Source organism: Rhinatrema bivittatum, chromosome 1 (assembly GCF_901001135.1).
Source record: "Rhinatrema bivittatum chromosome 1, aRhiBiv1.1, whole genome shotgun sequence".
NCBI classification, from domain to species: Eukaryota; Metazoa; Chordata; class Amphibia; order Gymnophiona; family Rhinatrematidae; genus Rhinatrema; species Rhinatrema bivittatum.
In genome coordinates this window covers 621,188,265-621,208,481 of record NC_042615.1, presented here as the reverse complement: position 1 = coordinate 621,208,481, position 20,217 = coordinate 621,188,265, and the positions used below count along the sequence as shown (strand labels likewise).

Below are 20,217 nucleotides of genomic sequence, written 5' to 3'. Positions count from 1 at the left end.
TTATGACATTCCCCATACAACTCACCCTACAAAAAAGATATTCTGGTTCTAGTGACATCTCAGTAACAGCAACTCAAACTCCTTCTATTTCCAGGCTCAATAGCCCTACTTATGAAAAGACAGCAGTTTACCACCAATGCATGTCCTCTGAGAAAACACAACAAATAAGACCGATACAAACGCTTACATGCTAGCAAAATATCTCATCTCGGTAACAGACACAGAACCGACCTAACATACTCCCAGGATCTGTAGTAATGCACATAAACTAATCCGCACACAGTTACACCTGTATTATGGAATACACTCAAACAGGAGCAACCCTATCTATGAAAAGGCAACACTACAAATATTAAATCAGGTCCTAAAAACCAATACACCTCTTATTAGGAAAACAGAACTAGCAAGCAGCTATATATCCCCACACAGAAATAATTGTAAAACTATACTAATAAGCAGAATAAATGTTTCAAAACAGCTATGAACATCCAACAATTAAAAACTCATAAAAACTATTAAACATTCTCCAAACACCAATAAAATATTTCAAAAAAGCAGACATCACACAATTAAAATGGCAGTCAAGAAAAATAAACTTAAAAAGCCACCTTTACTTACCCCCTCCAGCAGCTCTCCTACTCCCCTTCCCTGCAGGCCGTGGCACTCACCAGAAGCAGCAGTAGAAGCTAAGCTCTATACTTATGGTCCTCTTCCTTAGTGCCCATGTCTCTCACACACACACATACCATACCAGTCATGCCCCCATGACCAGTTTCTGTCTCTCACACACCAATCATCTCCCAAACAGTCTTTGGCACACACACACCAGTCACCTTCCTGAACAGTTTCTCTCATGCCATACACACACACACACACAGGCTTCCCACTCCCGTGTTCTACTTACATATACGGGCTTCTCACTCTCATAATCACTTTCTCACACACACACACACACACCAGTCACCTTCCTGAACAGTTTCTCTCATGCCATACACACACACACACAGGCTTCCCACTCCCGTGTTCTACTTACATATATGGGCTTCTCACTCTCATAATCACTTTCTCTGTCTCTCTCTCTCTCTCTCTCTCTCTCTCTCTCTCTCACACACACACACACACACACACACACACACACACACACACACACACACACACACACACACACACACACACACACACACACACACACACACACACACTCACTCACTCACTCACCAGTCTCTCACTCCCATGCTTGTTCTCGCCACGTGCACAGGCTTCTCATTCCCTGAATCACATTCTCTCATATTCACACACACACACAGTCTTTTTCTCTCACACGCACCATCACCTTACCAAGCAGTCTCTCTCTCTCATGCATGCACACTCACCCAGGTTTCTCACTCCCATGCTTTCTTTCACCCCCACAACACCAGGCTTCTTACGCCCATGCTTTCTCACATACCCAGACTTCTCACTTCCATGCTTTTTCTCTCTCTCACACACACACATCAGTCACCTCCCTGACTAATGTCTCACACTCTCACATACACATCAGTCATCTCCCTGAGCAATCACTTTCATTGTCTCTCACATACACACACACATCAGCTCTCTGACCAGTCAATCACACAGGCTGGCTGGCTGCTTCTCTCTCTTTCTCTCACTCACTTCCTTCCCCCCCGAGCACAAATGGGAGCTGCAGCAGCCTCCGCTGGCCAAGAAAGAAGAATCCCATCGGCCGTGGGAGGCTCATGCTGCTGTCTCCTTTCTCCATTACCGGCTGCTTCTATTGCTCGAGGACCGATGCTGCAGCCGCTGCTGCTACTTTTTCGCGCGGCTCTCTCTGCTTCCCGCGCACCGCGATTCACTTCCTGTTCCGGGTCACGGGAGGGGGGGGGGGGGCAGGCGCAGGAAGAAGAAAAGGCCCAGCCACGGGTGCACAGCTTCTTCTAGCGCCGCTGCCGTTCCCGCTGGGCTTGAACGTGCTGACAGCCCGGCGGCAACGGCAGCGGGAGAGACCGGGAGCGCGCGACACAAGGCGACCCCTGTGTTTTGGGCGTTCGACCCCCGCCGGGGTCGCGACCCATAGGTTGAGAACCGCTGGATTAAATGGTCAATTTTCTCAGTGGAGTGCCTCAGGGATCTGTACTTGGACCGGTGCTTTTCAATTTATATATAAATGATCTGGAAAGGAATACGACGAGTGATGTTATCAAATTTGCGGATGATACCCAATTATTCAGAGTAGTTAAATCACAAGCAGACTGTGATACATTACAGGAGGACCTTGCAAGACTTGAAGATTGGGCATCCAAATGGCAGATGAAATTTAATGTGGACAAGTGCAAGGTCTTGCATATAGGGAAAAATAACCTGTGCTGTAGTTACACGATGTTAGGTTCCATATTAGGAGCTACCACCCAGGAAAAAGATCTAGGTATCATAGTGGATAATACTTTAAAATCGTCAGCTCAGTGTGCTGCAGCAGTCAAAAAAGCAAACAGAATGTTAGGAATTATTAGGAAGGGAATGGTTAATAAAACGGAAAATGTCATAATGTCTCTCTCTCGCTCCATGGTGAGACCCCACCTTGAATACTGTGTACAATTCTGGTCGTTGCATCTCAAAAAAGATATAGTTGCGATTGAGAAGGTACAGAGAAGGGCAACCAAAATGATAAAGGAGATGGAACTGCTCCCTTATGAGGAAAGGCTGAAGAGGTTAGTGCTGTTCAGCTTGCAGAAGAGACGGCTGAGGGGGGATATGATACAGGTCTTTAAGATCATGAGAGGTCTTGAATGAGTAGATGTGAATCGGTTATTTACACTTTCGGATAATAGAAGGACTAGGGGGCATTCCATGAAGTTAGCAAGTAGCACATTTAAGACTAATCAGAGAAAATTCTTCTTCACTCAATGCACAATAAAGCTCTGAAATTTATTGCCAGAGGATGTGGTTAGTGCAGTTAGTGTAGCTGGGTTCAAAAAAGGTTTGGATAAGTTCTTGGAGAAGTCCATTAACGGCTATTAATCACATTTACTTAGGGAGTAGCCACTGCTATTAATTGCATCAGTAGCATGGGATCTTCTTAGTGTTTGGGTAATTGCCAGGTTCTTGTGGCTTGGTTTGGCCTCTGTTGGAAACAGGATGCTGACCCAGCACGGCAATTTCTTATGTTCTTAAATATACAAATCACTGCTGTCATGAATACCGAAATTCCTCTCATCCTATGTGCTTTCAATTATTTAGATTGGGTGGCTTCTTGGCTAATGGAGCATAAGCTGCAGGTTAACCCTGTAAAATTGGAAGCACTCCGATTTAGCAGTAGATCCAGTGCTTCTTCAGTGGCTCCAGTTATAAACGGTACTCCAGTTCCATTTAAGGGTGTTGTAACAGCAATACAAATTCAACTAGACTCTCAATTTTTGATGACCCACCATATTTCTGCTATAGTTCAGAATTTTTTTTTATCTGATACATTCGTCACCTCCACCTTTTGTTGGTCTCATATGATCTAAAACTGGACGAATGTCTCGAGTCCCTGTGTTATTACATTTGTTACCCATCAATTGCCATATCAGATTTAAGATCTTATGTATACCATTCTGTGTTCTTCATTCTAGCTTTCTGGTATCTCTCTCAAGTTTTGGTTCCTTTCTCTCCTTCCCAAACCTTTCGATTTTCTCAAGTGGGTTATCTTCATCTCCAGTTACCATCAATTATTCATCTTGACATTACCAGAAAATTTTCTTTAGTTATCAGGCTCCTGCCCTCTGGAATTCCCTTCCCCCTGATATTTAGGCCAAACCTGACTATTTAAAATTCAGGAAAACAGGCTTTTTAATCAGCCCTACAGCAGTCTAAATTTATCATTTGTAGCAGTGTTTTTAATTAGGTGGACAATAGTTCAAGTAACATCTTGAGTCACAGCATCTTCTTTTTGGCACAATAAGAGTTTGCCTACCTGGCATTGCCATCTTCGTTTGTTTGATATGTTGATTATTGTAGATTTTATTGTTGCCTAGATGTCTTATTTTATGTATTAACAGTTTAGTGATTATTTGTTTAATTATGCATGCATTGTATTGTACATCTGCATGGATAATGTTTTACAGCTGGAATATAAAATTTTAATAAATTAAATGAAACAATGGTATAAAAATGCTCATAAGATTTTATCCAGCCATTTATTTATACAGTAAGATCTTTGCTTGTTGGATTATCTTTTATATTAGAATTTACATTTCCTTTTTTGCTTTCTGCTTTCTTTTTTTTGTTTTTTTGACAGTCGATTTATTTTGCACATTCCCAGTGAAGAAAGGGACAACGCAATCAGAGTGTGTTTTCAGATTGAACTTGCCCATTGGTTTTACCTGGATTTCTACATGCAGAATATACCAGGATTACCTCAGTGTGGGATAAGAGATTTTGCAAAAGCCGATATCCTTTTCAGTAAGCAAAAACAAAGTCATATAGGACACCCCCTCTTTCTGACTCCTTTAGAAAAACACAGCAGTGGAAGGACTGCCATTATTTCCCTTGTTTTGTTTTGTACTGATATTATTAAGGTAATTGTTTTTTTATTGAATGTGTGTTGTAAAACTCCAATGTATACCTTGTGTTTTTAAATACTCTATGTAAACCGTTGTGATGTATTTTGATCGGTGGTATACAAAACATTTTAAATAAAATGTCTGTTTTGAAGCAGAAAGTTTCGAAAGTTGGCATGCAAAAGACTGCGACAAATAATAAACAGCATTATTGTTGTAATGTAGGATGTACAATGTATAAAACCACTTTAATGTTGAATAGCTGACACGGGGCTATATGCACTATGCGTTTTACTTATAGATGCGTGGCCATTTACCCAAGTAAATTGGCCTGGCTATTAGTGTATGTGGTCTTCTGGGGCACGTACTTTAAGCTGGGTTTAAAAAAGGCATTGCCAGTGACTACTTTAGATCAGGGGGTTAAAACTGAGCGTGTTTGTGAGATTTCAAAAAGTACATGTATTTTTATCCACCACCTCTGCTGCCTACCCAGATAGCAAGGTATTCTTTGCATCTGCTGTTAGCATGCAGCTTTTTACAAATTTACAGGGTCATTTATCATTTTGCCATAATGGCTTAACACCTGCGATAAGGCCCTAATGTGCGTGTTAATTACTGCAACACACATCGATATTGTCATGGGAGCGCAAGAGCGATCCCATCTCTGGTGGTATACGTATACCCCTGGGTGACGATGCAGCTGAAGAGGAGCTCCAGCAAGTGCCGAGGCAGGTGAGAGGCGTCCGAGTGCAGGCTGGTGATGTACCTTGACCACTGCCGCACCTGTACGCAGTAGAGTGACTCAGACAATGCAATGTTTGATCTCATGAGTGATCCTCCGACTACTCCTAGCCTTTTTGAACCTGCTGCATGTAGCAGCAGCTGCATGTAGCAGCAACTGCGACAGGGCGAATGGTGGTCGAAGGATGAAGACATCAGACAAAGACGAATAGAATGAACAACACTCTGGATACGTGAGGGCTTCACAGACTAGTTTGCTTGGAGAACTAAAAGGATGACTCCAGGTATGTGAGGACTTCATGAAGAGTCACAAGGTCACCCATCCTGAACAGGTACTGTCATGACACGCGTCCTACACAACCGATGAGAGCTGGTCGCGGACCATGCTGGCCGGCGCGCCCTACACAGCCCAACATGGCTGGTCACGGACCACGTATGTGGTTTCCCCAAACAGATAGAGAAAAAAGAGAGATCCAACGATGACTCAGATGAGGCCTGAACCGGAGCGTGCCTTGCACGGCCAGTAAAGACAAGGCAAGGGAATGCCAAGGTACAGGTTAGGAAAGTCCATCGTGGAGGAGGAAGAAAGGATGAGACATCAGAAGACAAAGACGGTCTGAATGTGTGAAGACGTGAGACCGTGGACGATGAAGACAGACATGGAATTCCAACGAAGAACATAAGCCTTGAGAAGCTGGATGGCAGAGAAGTCCTAGGGAGGACTGGCTCCTTGCGAAGGCAAGGTTGAAGTGAAGACTGAACCTTTTTATAGGCAGAAGAGGCAGATCCAAAGATGACATCACGGTTGGACCTCCTCCCTCGCTGTTCCTTTAAATGCTGCAGAGATAGCCGGCCTCGCCCCCTAGAAGGAGGGGGCAGCACCCTGGACAGCGCCCAGGCTGCAACGCTGAGTGCAGGAGGAGGAGAAGGCCCGACTGAAGGCAGCTTTCCCAGCCGCAGGAGAAGGAGGAAAAGCGGCTCCTTGCCGCAGGAGAGCCGGGGCTTCGGGTCTTCTCCCCAAGGAGGGGACAGGTAGGGTCAGTGGCCTCCGGGCCACATAGGCGTGCTGAAGCGCGGCCTCCGGGCTGCAAGAGAGATGGAAGCGCGGCTCCTGCCACACAGGAAGCACATCGGTGGTCTCCGGACCGCTTGCAGGGAAGATGTGTAGCTCCTGCCACGTGATGAAATGCTGACGGCCTCCGGGCCGTAAGAAGAGTGCAGCGCAGCTCCTGCCGGTGTCACCAGGAGAAGGGAGAGAAGAACAAAAGAAGGTGGAGAAGTGGTCTGTGGTACCTGCCACAGGCTGATTCTCAACAAATATGCAAATTATTCATTAGTTATTCATGTGGGAGGGGTTAGGGTGGAGTTTATGCTAATGTTCGGTAGTTAATGTGTGCGATTGGAAATAACTACACCTTTTTCACCTGTGTTGTGGTTGTGATAGGACTGAAAATGCTGTTACCACAAAATGCAGTTCAGGGATGAGAGAAAGGTGGAAAAAAGGCAAAACGATTACCAGCATGGTTAGAAGGGGAGGTGAAAGAAGCTATTTTAGCCAAAAGATCTTCATTCAAAAATTGGAAGAAGGATCCAACAGAAGAAAATAGGATAATGCATAAACGTTGGCAAGTTAAATGTAAGATATTGATAAGACAGGCTAAGAGAGAATTTGAAAAGAAGTTGGCCGTAGAGGCAAAAACTCACAGTAAAAACGTTTTAAAATATATCTGAAGCAGAAAGCCTGTGAGGGAGTCAGTTGGACCGTTAGATGATCGAGGGGTTAAAGGGGCATTTAGAGAAGAAAAGGCCATCACGGAAAGATTAAATGATTTCTTTGCTTCGGTGTTTACTGAAGAGGATGTTGGGGAGGTACCCGTACTGGAGAAGGTTTTCATGGGTAATGATTCAGATGGACTGAATCAAATCACGGTGAACCTAGACGATGTGGTAGACCTGATTGACAAACTGAAGAGTAGTAAATTACCTGGACCGGATGGTATACATCCCAGAGTTCTGAAGGAACTAAAAAATGAAATTTCAGACCTATTAGTAAATATTTGTAACCTATCATTAAAATCATCCATTGTACCTGAAGACTGGAGGATAGCTAATGTAACCCCAATATTTAAAAAGGGCTCCAGGGGCGATCCGGGAAACTACAGACCAGTTAGCCTGACTTCAGTGCCAGGAAAAATAGTGGAAAGTGTTCTAAACATCAAAATCACAGAACATATAGAAAGACATGGTTTAATGGAACAAAGTCAGCATGGCTTTACCCAGGGCAAGTCTTGCCTCACAAATCTGCTTCACTTTTTTGAAGGAGTTAATAAACATGTGGATAAAGGTGAACCGGTAGATGTAGTATACTTGGATTTTCAGAAGGCATTTGACAAAGTTCCTCATGAGAGGCTTCTAGGAAAAGTAAAAAGTCATGGGATAGGTGGCGATGTCTTTTCGTGGATTGCAAACTGGCTAAAAGACAGGAGACAGAGAGTAGGATTAAATGGACAGTTTTCTCAGTGGAAGGGAGTGGGCAGTGGAGTGCCTCAGGGATCTGTATTGGGACCCTTACTTTTCAATATATTTATAAATGATCTGGAAAGAAATACGACGAGTGAGATAATCAAATTTGCAGATGATACAAAATTGTTCAGAGTAGTTAAATCACAAGCAGATTGTGATAAATTGCAGGAAGACCTTGTGAGACTGGAAAATTGGGCATCCAAATGGTAGATGAAATTTAAGGTGATGCATATAGGGAAAAGTAACCCATGCTATAATTACACCATGTTAGGTTCCATATTAGGTGCTACAACCCAAGAAAGAGATCTAGGCTTCATAGTGGATAACACATTGAAATCGTCAGTTCAGTGTGCTGCGGCAGTCAAAAAAAGCAAACAGAATGTTGGGAATTATTAGGGAATGGTGAATAAAACAGAAGATTGTCATAATGCCTCTGTATCGCTCCATGGTGAGACCGCACCTTGAATACTGTGTACACTTCTGGTCGCCGCATCTCAAAAAAAGATATAATTGTGATGGAGAAGGTACAGAGAAGGGCGACCAAAATAATAAGGGGAATGGAACAGCTCCCCTATGAGGAAAGACTAAAGAGGTTAGGACTTTTCAGCTTGGAGAAGAGACTGCTGAGGGGGGATATGATAGAGGTGTTTAAAATCATGAGAGGTCTAGAAACGGTAGATGTGAATCGGTTATTTACTCTTTCGGATAATAGACTAGGGGGCACTCCATGAAGTTAGCATGTGGCACATTTAAAACTAATCGGAGAAAGTTCCTTTTCACTCAACGCACAAACTCTGGAATTTGTTGCCAGAGGATGTGGTTAGTGCAGTTAGTATAGCTGTGTTTAAAAAAGGATTGGATAAGTTCTTGGAGGAGAAGTCCATTACCTGCTATTAATTAAGTTGACTTAGAAAATAGCCACTGCTATTAGTAGCAACGATAACATGGAACAGACTCAGTTTTGGGCACTTGCCAGGTTCTTATGGCCTGGATTGGCCACTGTTGGAAGCAGGATGCTGGGCTTGATGGACCCTTGGTCTGACCCAGTATGGCATGTTCTTATGTTCTTAATTAGAGAGACTCAATATAGCAAAGTGGGGTTACTTTACTATTTATAGCACTTTAATAGGGTGGACTTAAACTGCTCCCCAAGCCTTCCCATCCCCTCACCCCGACTTTTAAGGTACACCAAAACAGTAGAGACCTGTGAAGATTGGGTATCATTTGGAGTGCTGAGAGTTGAAATAAAAGTAAACTGGTACACTGTTTCTCTTTCTCTCTCTCTATCATTTTTCAAACGGTAAATAACTATGCGTTGAACTCACTTGGAAATTTGCCTAGCCACGCCCCTTTTTCTAACATGGCTATTAGGCTTGCTAAAAATATAGCAAAATGATGATAAATCTAGGCCTAAGTTACCAAAGCAGACAAGTGAATGATTCTTACTAAGGACCTGAGGTAGTAAGCTATTGAATTGTCAATAGGTGTTACGCATGTAAATGCACTATAATAACTGAAGTGGAAGTGAGTCCTTTGTGCTGCGGCGTAGTTGACACAGCCTCGTAGGAGAACCTATGAGACCTACACTGGCTGCTGGTGAGTGCGCCTTGTCGCGGGACAGACTGGAGCTTCACCTATACCAGCTGTCTTCCCTGCAGATTCAGCCCTTGGGTTCTGGCAGCCGGCAGGAATTAAGGTGGGCCCCTTGGGCAGTGAAGAAAGCAGAAGTCCCAGGGCACACTGGGGTCAGGACAGGCACAAGCTGGAGATGTGGAGGCAAGGCCAACAGTTGGGGCAAGTAGATGTGGTCAGGTCCAGGTGTCAAGCAAAACATGGTCAGGCCCAAACAAGAAGTCAATACCAGGAAGTCAGGTCAAGGACACAAGAAGACACACACAGCAGACACTGGACGAGACAGGAACCAGAAATGCAGGAAGAACACGCACTATTCAACAATAGGAGACCTGTTGCTGAGGCAAAGCTGTGCATTGCTGGGACTTATATACTCAGCCGTGTGATATCAACACGGAGCCAAGGTTCCCGACACAGGCCCTTTAAATGGTGGTGCAGTGCGCATATGTGAACCTAAGTGAACCCGCAGGGACAAGAAGCATGGCGTCATGCTGGCGGCTTCCTGCCATGAAAGGAGGGCACGTCTGCCTCTAGGCTGTGCTGAAAACCGAGGCAGTGTTGGGGAGAGTGATGCGATCGCAGACGGGACCTGCAACCGGCAAATGTAACATGCACTTTGTGTAAATGGTCTTGAAAATTGCTACAGTATGTGCTACTTTTATGTGAGTAAATCCATTTGAAAATTACCCCCTTTGTGAATACTTTGCAAGTGTTCCATAAATTATATTTGCAAAATTATTCGCTGGAGGCTTTAATTGGCAGAAATTCTGCAAAAAAAAAAAGGGAAAACTGTGAAATTTGTTGGCTTAAAAAGAAAATGGGGAAATTTTTTTCCTTTTTTTTTTTTCTTCTTTTTTTTCTTTGTGTTTCCAAGAACATTATTCATTTGAAAATCTTTGGCAGACAATTTGTGGAAACTGGTATTTTTCCACAAAGACAAAGCCCACTCTTTCTAGTTTTGCTATAGGTTTTTTTTTTGTTTTTGGTACATCTGTTCCTATAATTGGTTCCCCATACAAGCTACTGTTAGCATTCTCCAAAGAGAATTTCCCTGATAAATCTCAACATTAAGACAATGAATAAAGATGGGGATTTTGCTAAGATTTTAGGTGTGCTTTTGGAATCTAAATACAGGTGGAAAGATTTGGTTCACAAGTGTCACTTGATATCTGTAACATTCTTTTGTTTCACTGGATTTATATTACTATGAAGTGATGCAAGAGTAGAAACTACATCTTCCTCACTGTATCTAGAATCAGAGTGCAAGTAAGTGTTCTGAAAATCACATCTTAAAGTCACATTCTCCAGTCTCTGCAATTAATAAAGCAATGATTGTCTATCAACAAGGAGGTTACATTAGCCATGATACATGGGTGATGTCATCCAGCAGCGCCGAACGGACTCATCACGCCAAGTTAGTAGAGCTTTGAACTCTATTGAGCATGTATAGGAACTTCCATGTGGATGTTGCCTTGAGAGCCTCCTCAGCCTTTTTGTCCAAGCACAAGCTTGGACTTTCATTCTTTCCTTATTCATTTTCCTAGTATTTCTTTTTCTTATTTTGTTTCCTCGCTGCCTCAGCAGCACCCCCATCAGCACTTTTCAGTACTACAAAAAAAAAAGGCAAGAGAAACTTTGTCAGGACTGTCTCCTTAGATGGAGAGCCTTCGGGAACATCTCATCCAGCCATGTAGGGGAATAATTTTTTTTTTTTTTTTTTTTTTATCTGGCCACAGAAACAATTTTTGAAATCATTGACCATAATGTCCATTACGGATGTGCATAAGCTCTGCTACCGCTGTTTATGCCTGGAACGTGATCAGGTTGACTGTCAGGACTATAGATGGATGAGCCTACTGTCCCAATGGTCCAGGGTGGCAAAAATAGAAGCTCTGTGTTGAGCCCAGAGAAGCTGTAATAAATCCTCCCAGAGTGCACACTGTGAGGCCTCCCGTGAAAGGGAGTTGAGCCATAGCTCTTTTAACATTTCCCTGGCTTGAGCTATGGGGTTGAGCACAGAGAGTTGATGTATTGAAGTCCAAGTGGCACCGCACCAAAGAAATAAAAGCATCAAGGTGCTTTGGCACTGTTTGCAGGGAATGGCAGCAGCACATAAGAACTCTAGCTCTTTGGCATGTGTGGTGTCAAAGAAAACAATGGCATACAGTGCTACGATGCACCTGATGCACAATGCACTGAAGCAAGGTCCATTGAAGCATCTGACGCATGGTGCATCGAAGCTATCTACACATGATATATCCAGGCGCCCAGCGATTTATGGTGCATTGAAGTGTCTGATGCAAAGCTCATTGAAACAACACAGTGCATTGACGCACATGGCGCAAGCCTCTTCAGTGTAATACGATGCATTGATGCAAATTCTTACCATATCTTTGCACTATAATCAAAGCAGTATACCACTCTATTCCATGCCTCTTCAGTTGATGGCCAGAACATGAGAGGGGGTCTCTCCACCACTCAGAGTGTGCTTCCTTGACAAACATTCAGCTTCTTCTCGATGGAGTTCCAAACCCTCTAGATTGGCTTATCCCTCTACTTTTGATCAAACATTAGAAGAGTATCCTGCCAAATTTAAATATGCTATGCCTCCATGGCTTCTGGAGTCTCATGTTTTGCATATGGATTTGCCTGCCCAACTTTATGCTGCAAAGGCCAGTTCCATGGTGTCTAGTCAGTTTCTCCACCTGCTACCTCCTATCACGACAACACGTCTGGTCTCCCAGTGGTGCATATGTTGTGTCACATTATAGAAATGTGACAGCAACTGTACTAATACTACACAACAAGGTTTGTATCTGGAAACCCTTGATCCTATCTGCTCCATTGTTCCACTCTCTTCTAACTGATCTCTTTGTGGAACAAGAGCCCATTCTGGTATCAGAGAAAGATGCCTTTCCTCCTGCACCAGTTCAGAGAACTATACAAGCAATTGACCAAGTGACTAGATAGTCAAAACTTTCTTTTCATCGCTTTCTGGGGAATCTACCATATCTTTTCCCTTGCCTTCAGTGTTTCCTGCAACTCTTTCATACTGCAATTTCTATATCGCTGCTGATCTATGGCTCTCTATCTCTTGCAGCAGATTTTTCACATTTGGGAGTTGTTCAACCGCTTCTGCCCTCACAGAGTTGTCTAGCGATCCCACTTCCATCACCTCAATCTTCAGGGCAATCATGGCCAAGTAGACATCTCCAATGGATTTGCTGGAAGTTCCATGGACATTCCTTCTGACCCACCTGACCATTCATCTCCTCCTGAGGCCCTATCTTATTCAAGATTTGTGGAGAAATTTGGCATAGTTCTTAATGTTAAACCTTGAAAGGACAGAGATCCTCAAATGGAGTTTATGGGTTTACTTATTAGTTTGGATATTCCATAAGAACCAATGGATATACCAACACATGCTTCTTAAATACACTGCAGATGAAAATGTGGGAGATGCCTAGAAAACTAGATCTCAAATACAGAATGCAGAAATCACCGGTTAATGGAATTGTAGAACTACCATACTAGTCAGTATTTGTAGCATCAGTGCTTAAGAAAGCCAAAAAGATTAAGCTGTATTCCAACACTACGCCAGGGAAAGACCACAAGCTCCTGAACTGCTTCGGTAAAAACATATTCCACGGTACAATGTTGACAGCCTGTATAGCTTATCAAGTATACATAGTCCAATATATCCATGACTGTGTACAAAAGTTGAAGCCTTTTATGTAATCTGAAACTGGAGAGAGAATCTCACCATAGCCTTTGCTTGACTTAGAAGCTATTTGACATCTCTTGCATACAGTTTGACTTTCGATTTGTTACAAGAACATCAGTATCTTCCATTGGAGCTAAGTGCATGAAGTGACTCTGAGCCAGTAGCATCTGCAAAGATGTTCATGAAAAGGTAGTGGATCTTCCTTGCGTAGGAAGCAACATCCTTGGAGAAAAACGTCAAGAGGCAGCAACGTATTTATTTAAAAATTTGTTTTCGCATACATACAAATGTGTTCAGGGCAGATTTCAGGCTCAACACATATGAAAAACTTACATCAGTGTTCAATAAATTCACATAAAAAAACTCCACAAAATCAAGTGGCTGGTCAGTTATAAAAGTGTCAGGATTTCTGGACTCTAGGAACCAGGAACGGTGCAAGGCTGGTTGCTGGGCAGCATAGGGCTGGTCTTCCACCTAGTGAGCCCCCTCCCACACAGGTTGAGCCTTTGGCTTCTGGGGACCAGAAGGTCTTTGCTGCAACAGTAGATCATGGTGAGTTTATGCTGGCAGGAGTAAGATCAGGCCTTGACCAGCCTGACTGGGTAACCTGGAGCAAGTCTGAGCCTGAGTAAATGGGTACAGGGACAGGACATAGGACTGGGACTGAACAGAGATGCAGATAAGCTGGAGCTGGGCAGGGGCTAGAACTACGTACAAGCTGAGGCAAGATAATACATATGCAAAACAGGGAAAAAAATACTAGGACTGGGCTGTAAAGGACTGGACAAGGAATAGACAAAACACAAAGACCTGAAGGCAACAATAAGGAAGGCACATAGGCCTCTAGGCATAAGCCCGGAGTCCAGTAAGCAAGGTCAGGCCCGAAGGCCCCAAGACAAAGGCTAGAATAGGTCACAGAACAAGGTAAGAAGTGAGAGCAGGCCCGGAGGCCACAGGGCATGATGCAAGATAGTAGAAGATCTGAGGGCCACAAGGCAAGGAGCCTGGAGGCCTGGAGGTCACAAGGCAAGGAGCCAGAAAGCAGCAGGTCGCGCAGCAGGTCGAAGAGGCAAGGATACAATGACAGGGCTAGTTTACATAGGGAAGAGTGAGAGGCATCTTATAAGCCCCAGAGTTGATACAGGTATCTAGCCAATGAGGGCTAGCGCATAGGCATTTGTTGCACCTCCACTTGGCAGGATTAAGGAAGAGGCAGCTAATACACTCATCAAATGTGGGAGGGTTATGTAGCTAACAGCCTGGGCACACATATTACAGTCGTATATCTGGGATAGCTTTCTATGCTGCTGCTGGACCCGGTTTTGCCCTTACAGGCACAGAGTTCAAACTACTTTGGCACAGTGCGGCTGCAGTAGATGTAGTTGTCTGGGAGGCTGTGCTGATTTTTTTTTCTGAAACTTCCTTTCCTTTTAGCAGGCTTGAAGAAGAGATGATGGGAGTGTGTGGGAAGGATTGCATTATTCTGGATTTGGCAGTCAGGACAGATTCAGTTGACATTCTCTAGAATATTATGCAGTACTGAGGCAGATACATTGGTGTTAAAATAGGTCTCATCGAGTGGGCTGAGAGTCTTGTATGTACCCCTGTGGATAATGTTTGGCCTCTTCATTCTATCAGGATTTCTGGACTCTGGGTACATTGCCCTAGGAGTGGTACAAGACTTCACTGCTGGATGCTGGGCAGGACTAGGGTTGGTATTCTGCCTAGTTAGCCTCCTTCCCCGCAGGTTGAGCCCTTGGGTTCTGGGAGCCAGTAGGTCTTTGCTGTGGTAGTACATCATGGTGAGTATGTAGTCGGGAGCAAGGCTGGTCAGATTGGTAATCTGAAACAAGGCCTGAACAGGCTGAATAGTCTGGCATAAGCCTGAACAGGCTAGATAGTCTGGAGCAAGGCCTGGACAGGCTGAGTAGTGGTACAGGGACAGGACACGACACAGAGCTGGAATATAAACTTTTTACCAGCGATACAGACAAGCTGGAACTGGACAGGGACTTGAACTAGGTATAGGCTGGGGCAAGACAATACATAGGCAAGACAGGGAAAAGATACTACGACTGGGCAGGACAGTACTAGACAAGACAACATAGAACACAAAGGTCCAAAGGCAACAAAATAGACTGCTTATAGACCACTAGGCATAAGGCCCAGAAGCCAGTAAGCAAGGAGAGACCTGCAGAGGGTTCAGGTGAGGCTTCATAAAGGACCTGTACAAGGGTATTATCACTTCCTTTTTCTTACTGGTTATTCCTTTCTCACAGGACAAGTAGGATGGTAGTCCTCACATATGGGTGACATCATCAGGATGGAGCCCAATCACAGAACACTCTTGTCCAAGTTTCTAGAACTTTGACTGGCACCTACTGGGCATGCCCAGCATGGCACTATAACCCTGCATCCAGCAGGAGTCCTCCTTCAGTCTCTTTTTTTTTTTTTTCCGCACATCAGTAGCCATGCGGGTTAAGGAGCTCTCGAGAGATTCCTGACAGGAATTTTCCTCACGGAACTTATTTCTAAAATTTTAAAAATTTCTACCCCATAGGGGTCCCCCTATCGATTCCATAGTCCGTGGTCGTAAGGTAAGGCTTTATCCTCATTTGCAGTCGTTTCCCGTCGAGGTTTCCCTTCGGGGCCTACTGGCCATCGACCGCACCGTGGCTAAATATTTGTCAAAGCCATGGTGTCGGGTTTTCGTCGGTGCCCTGTTTGTCCTTGGACAATGTCCATCACAGAGCCGCATAGGGTCTGTGTGTTGTGTTTGGGGTCGGACCACGACGTCTTAACTTGCACCAGATGTGCCCAAATGACACCGAAGGGCCGTAAGGCCCGCTCAGAGAAGATGTAGTTTCTTTTTCAGGCAAAGCCACAGACTCCATAGAGCGCTTCGACATCGTCTGAGCCGGTGCCATCTACCTTCAGAGCCAGCTCCCCCTGAGGAGAGAAGACATTCTCCTCCAGAGGACCTGTCCTTTATTAATTTTATAAAGGAAATGTCTGAAGCTATACCATTCCAACTTCAGACGGAAGAGGACTCCAGACACAAGATGCTGGATGTGCTCCAATTCGTAGAGCACCCAAGGAAATCATGTCCATACCCGTTCATGAAGTCCTCCTGGACTTGTTGAAGAGGAATTGGGAGCATCCAGGATCTGTACCACCGGTGAATCAAAAAACAGATGCCACCTACCTGGTACAGACTGCCCCTAGTTTCCAAAAACCACAGCTGGATCACCATTCTGTGGTTGTAGAATCAGCCCAGAAAAAGGCATGATGTTCTAAGCCTCATTCTTTCATACCTCCAGGGAAAGAACAGAGGTCCCTGGATGCATTTGGCTGTCGCGTTTTCCATGGCTCATTGCTTATTTCTCGCATTGCCTCCTACCAGTTATACATGACACAGTATAACAGAGACCTGTGTAAAAAGATCCCGGAATTTTATGAGTCTTTACCTGACCAGCTTCAGGATCAGCTCAATACCCTGGCTCAGAAGGGTCTAGATGCTGGCAAGCATGAGATCCGTGCTGCTTATGACATTTTTGACACTGCTTCTATGGTGTCCGCAGCGGGGAGTAGTGCACGAAGATGGGCCTGGCTGAAGTCCTCTGACTTAAGACCAGAAGTACAGGACTGGTTGGCTGACCTGCCCTGAGCTGGAGATAATCTCTTCGGGAACAAAATCCAGGAGACCGTAGCACAGCTCAAAGACCACCATGAGACTCTACACCAGCTTTCGTCGGTGCCTTCCAATTTCCCGTCCACCTCTAAAAAGACATTCCAAAGATACTCTCTAAGCGGCTGCCCTTTAAGCCATGGAGATATTATCCTCCTGCTACTCTAGGTTGCCCCTCCAGACCTTACCAGAAAGGTCAGGCCAGACAATCCAGGCCTCAGAAAACTCAGCCAGCTCCTCCACCGGGCCCAACTGCTGGATTTTGACTCCTCGCTGGAGAGCATAAGCCAACCTCCTCTATCGTCCGTACCCGTTGGCGGTCGGTTGTGCCCCTTCACCAACATATGGCACACGATCACTTTGGATCAGTGGGTACTCGCTGTACTGACTCAAGGTTACCACCTCAACTTCCTGTCTGTACCAGCAGACTCCCCACCTCGGCCGACGTGGGGATCATTCAACCACTCCTCTCTTCTGGAGGAGGAGGTTTCAATCCTTCTGAAGTTCAGGGCGATAGGGGCAGGGGTTCTATTCCCGGTATTTCCCCATTCCAAAAAAGTCGGGAGGCATTCGTCCAATCCTGGACCTGCGTGCCTTAAACAAGTATCTACAGAAGGAAAAATTCAGGATGGTAACCTTGGGCTCTGTACTTCCTCTACTGCAAAGAGAAGATTGGATTTGCTCTCTGGATCTTCAGGACGCATACACGCACATCTTGATCACTCCATCTCGCCACAAATTCCTTCGATTCCTAGTTGGCCTCCGGCACTTCCAGACTGGGTACTGCCCTTTGGCCTAGTATCCGCACCTCGAGTCTTTACCAAGTGCCTTGTGGTCACGGCCTACCTGAGGTGTCAGGGCGTCCATGTCTACCCTTATCTCGACGATTGGCTGATAAGGGTTCCACTAAGGGACGCACTAGCCTTCTTACGTCTAACTCTCCATACATTTCTATCTCTCAGGTTTCTGATCAATTATCCCAAGTCCAGCCTAGTTCCATCTCAAACCCTATCCTTCATAGGAGCTGACCTGGACACCCTGCAGGCGAAAGCATTCCTCCCTCAGGATTGAGCTCATATTCTCATGTCCCTAGCGCAATGCCTCCAGGATCTAGATTACACGACGGCTCATTTCCTCATTTTGCTGGGTCACATGGCATCCTCTGTACATGTCACTCCAATGGCACGTCTCGCCATGGACTCTGAAGCCCCAGTGGGTTCAGGCTTATCATTCAATGTCCTGCATTGTCCACGTTACCAAGCAGCTCCGCATGTCGCTGGCCTGGTGGATGCGGCTCTCCAATCTTCTTCAAGGCCTTCCCTTTCAAATTCCAGAACCTCAAATTATCCTGACAACGGACGCCTCCAACTTAGGTTGGGGTGCTCATGTCGACGGCTTCCAGACTCAGGGAATCTGGTCTCCAGAGGAAGCCAAACATCAGATAAATTTCCTGGAGCTTCGGGTGATCAGATATGCCCTCAGAATCTTTCAGGATTGTCTCTCAAACACGGCCATCTTGATTCAGACTGCCAACCAGGTGGCGATGTGGTATATCAGCAAGCAAGGGGGAACGGGCTCCTACCTTCTGTGTCAGGAAGCTGCACAGATGTGGGATCTTTCCCACTCAATGTATCTCAGAGCGACCTACTTGGTGGGCGTGGACCTGTTGAGTCTAACCTTTCATCCGCACGAATGGTCTCGCAACCCCACTGTAGTGGACACTATCTTCCAACGTTGGGGGTATCCACAGATAGACCTTTTTGCGTCCACCCACAACTGCGAAGTAGAGAACTTCTGCTCCCTCATTCGCAGCCGCCACTCACAGCCGAGGGATGCTTTTGCCCTCTCGTGGTCCAGCGGTCTCCTCGACGCGTACCCTCCACTTCCACTCGTATCAAAGACTCTCGTGAAGTTATGAAGGGACAAGGGCTTAATGATTCTGATAGCCCCTTACTGGCCATGCCAAGTCTGGTTCCCAATCCTCCGGGACCTATCAGTTCGTTGGCGCATCCCTCTAGGGGAGGATCTGCTTCTGATAACTCAGAACGATGGGTGCCTACGCCACCCCAACCTCCAGGCCCTATCCCTGATGGCCTGGATGTTGAAAGGTTAATACTCCAACCCCTTAACCTTTCGGAGTCGGTATCCCGAGTCCTGGTAGCTTCATGAAAGCCTTCCACGAGACGCTCTTATTGTTCTAAGTGGAAAAGGTTTACGGTCTGGTGCACGTCCATGTCCGTAGACCCCTTCACTCGTTCCACTGTGAAGTTTCTGGACTATCTCTGGCATCTGTCAGAATCAGGCCTGAAAACGTCCTCTATAAGAGTGCATGTTAGTGCGGGAGCTGCTTTCCACAACGAAGTAGGAGATCTCTGTTTCGACACAGCCCTTAGTCACACGCTTCATGAGAGGTTTGCTCCACCTGAAACCTCCATTGCGCCCTCCGGCCCCCGCTTGGGACCTTAACGTGGTCTTAGGGCAGCTCGTGAAACCTCCGTTTGAGCCTCTCCACTCCTGCGATCTCCACTATCTCACCTGGAAAGTAATTTTTCTTCTTGCTATAACATCCGCTCGCAGAGTTAGCGTTAGTCACCTACCTGCCTTACACTAAAATTCTACATGACAGTGGTCCTCTGTACACACCCTAAGATTTTACCAAAGGTAGTGTCGGAATTTCATCTTAATCTATCATCTTACCTACTTTCTTTCCAGGGCCCTATTCGAACCCAGGGGAAAAGGCTCTACATTCCCTGGACTGTAAACGTGCCCTAGCCTTTAATCTGGAGCATAGTCAACCCACAGGAAGCCCACTCAATTATTTGTTTCTTTCGATAACATCAAATTGGGAAATCCAGTGGGAAAACAGACCCTTTCCTCCTGGTTAGCAGACTGTATCTCCTTTTGCTACCAGCAAGCAGGCATTCCGCTACAAGACCGTGTGAAAGCACACTGTTAGGGCCGTGGCAACCTCAGTGGCACACCTTCGTTCCGTGCCACTTATTGATATATGAAAGGCTGCGACCTGGAGCTCTCTCCATACCTTCGAAGCCCATTATTGCTTGGATAAGGCTGGCCGGCAAGATTCCATTTTTGGCCAGTCTATCCTGCGAAATTTATTCTCGGCTTAACTACCCAACATTTTTTATTTATTTTATTTATTTAAGGTTTTTATATACCGGCAATCATGAGAACATATCTTGCTGGTTTACATGAAACGGGAGTGCATTAAATACATCAAACTAGAACTCAGGTGACCGAAAGTACAGTTACAATTAACAAGGGTGGCAGAACTTGGTGAACAGGAAGAAAAAGGAAAGAATAAATGGTTAAACGATATACAAGTCACATTACAAGTTATGTACAAATGTACCAGC

The 20,217-nt window shown here is 45.2% G+C and overlaps 1 protein-coding gene across 1 annotated transcript in view; it reads left to right on the top strand.

The window, feature by feature from the left end:
• Window positions 1–20,217, top strand: part of DCP2 (decapping mRNA 2) — a 106,091-nt gene that overhangs the window by 14,451 nt on the left and 71,423 nt on the right. The window contains exon 2 of the mRNA XM_029571565.1: window positions 4,274–4,425. Within this exon, the coding sequence (XP_029427425.1) occupies window positions 4,274–4,425 (152 nt within the window). The remainder of the gene's footprint in view (window positions 1–4,273; window positions 4,426–20,217) is intronic.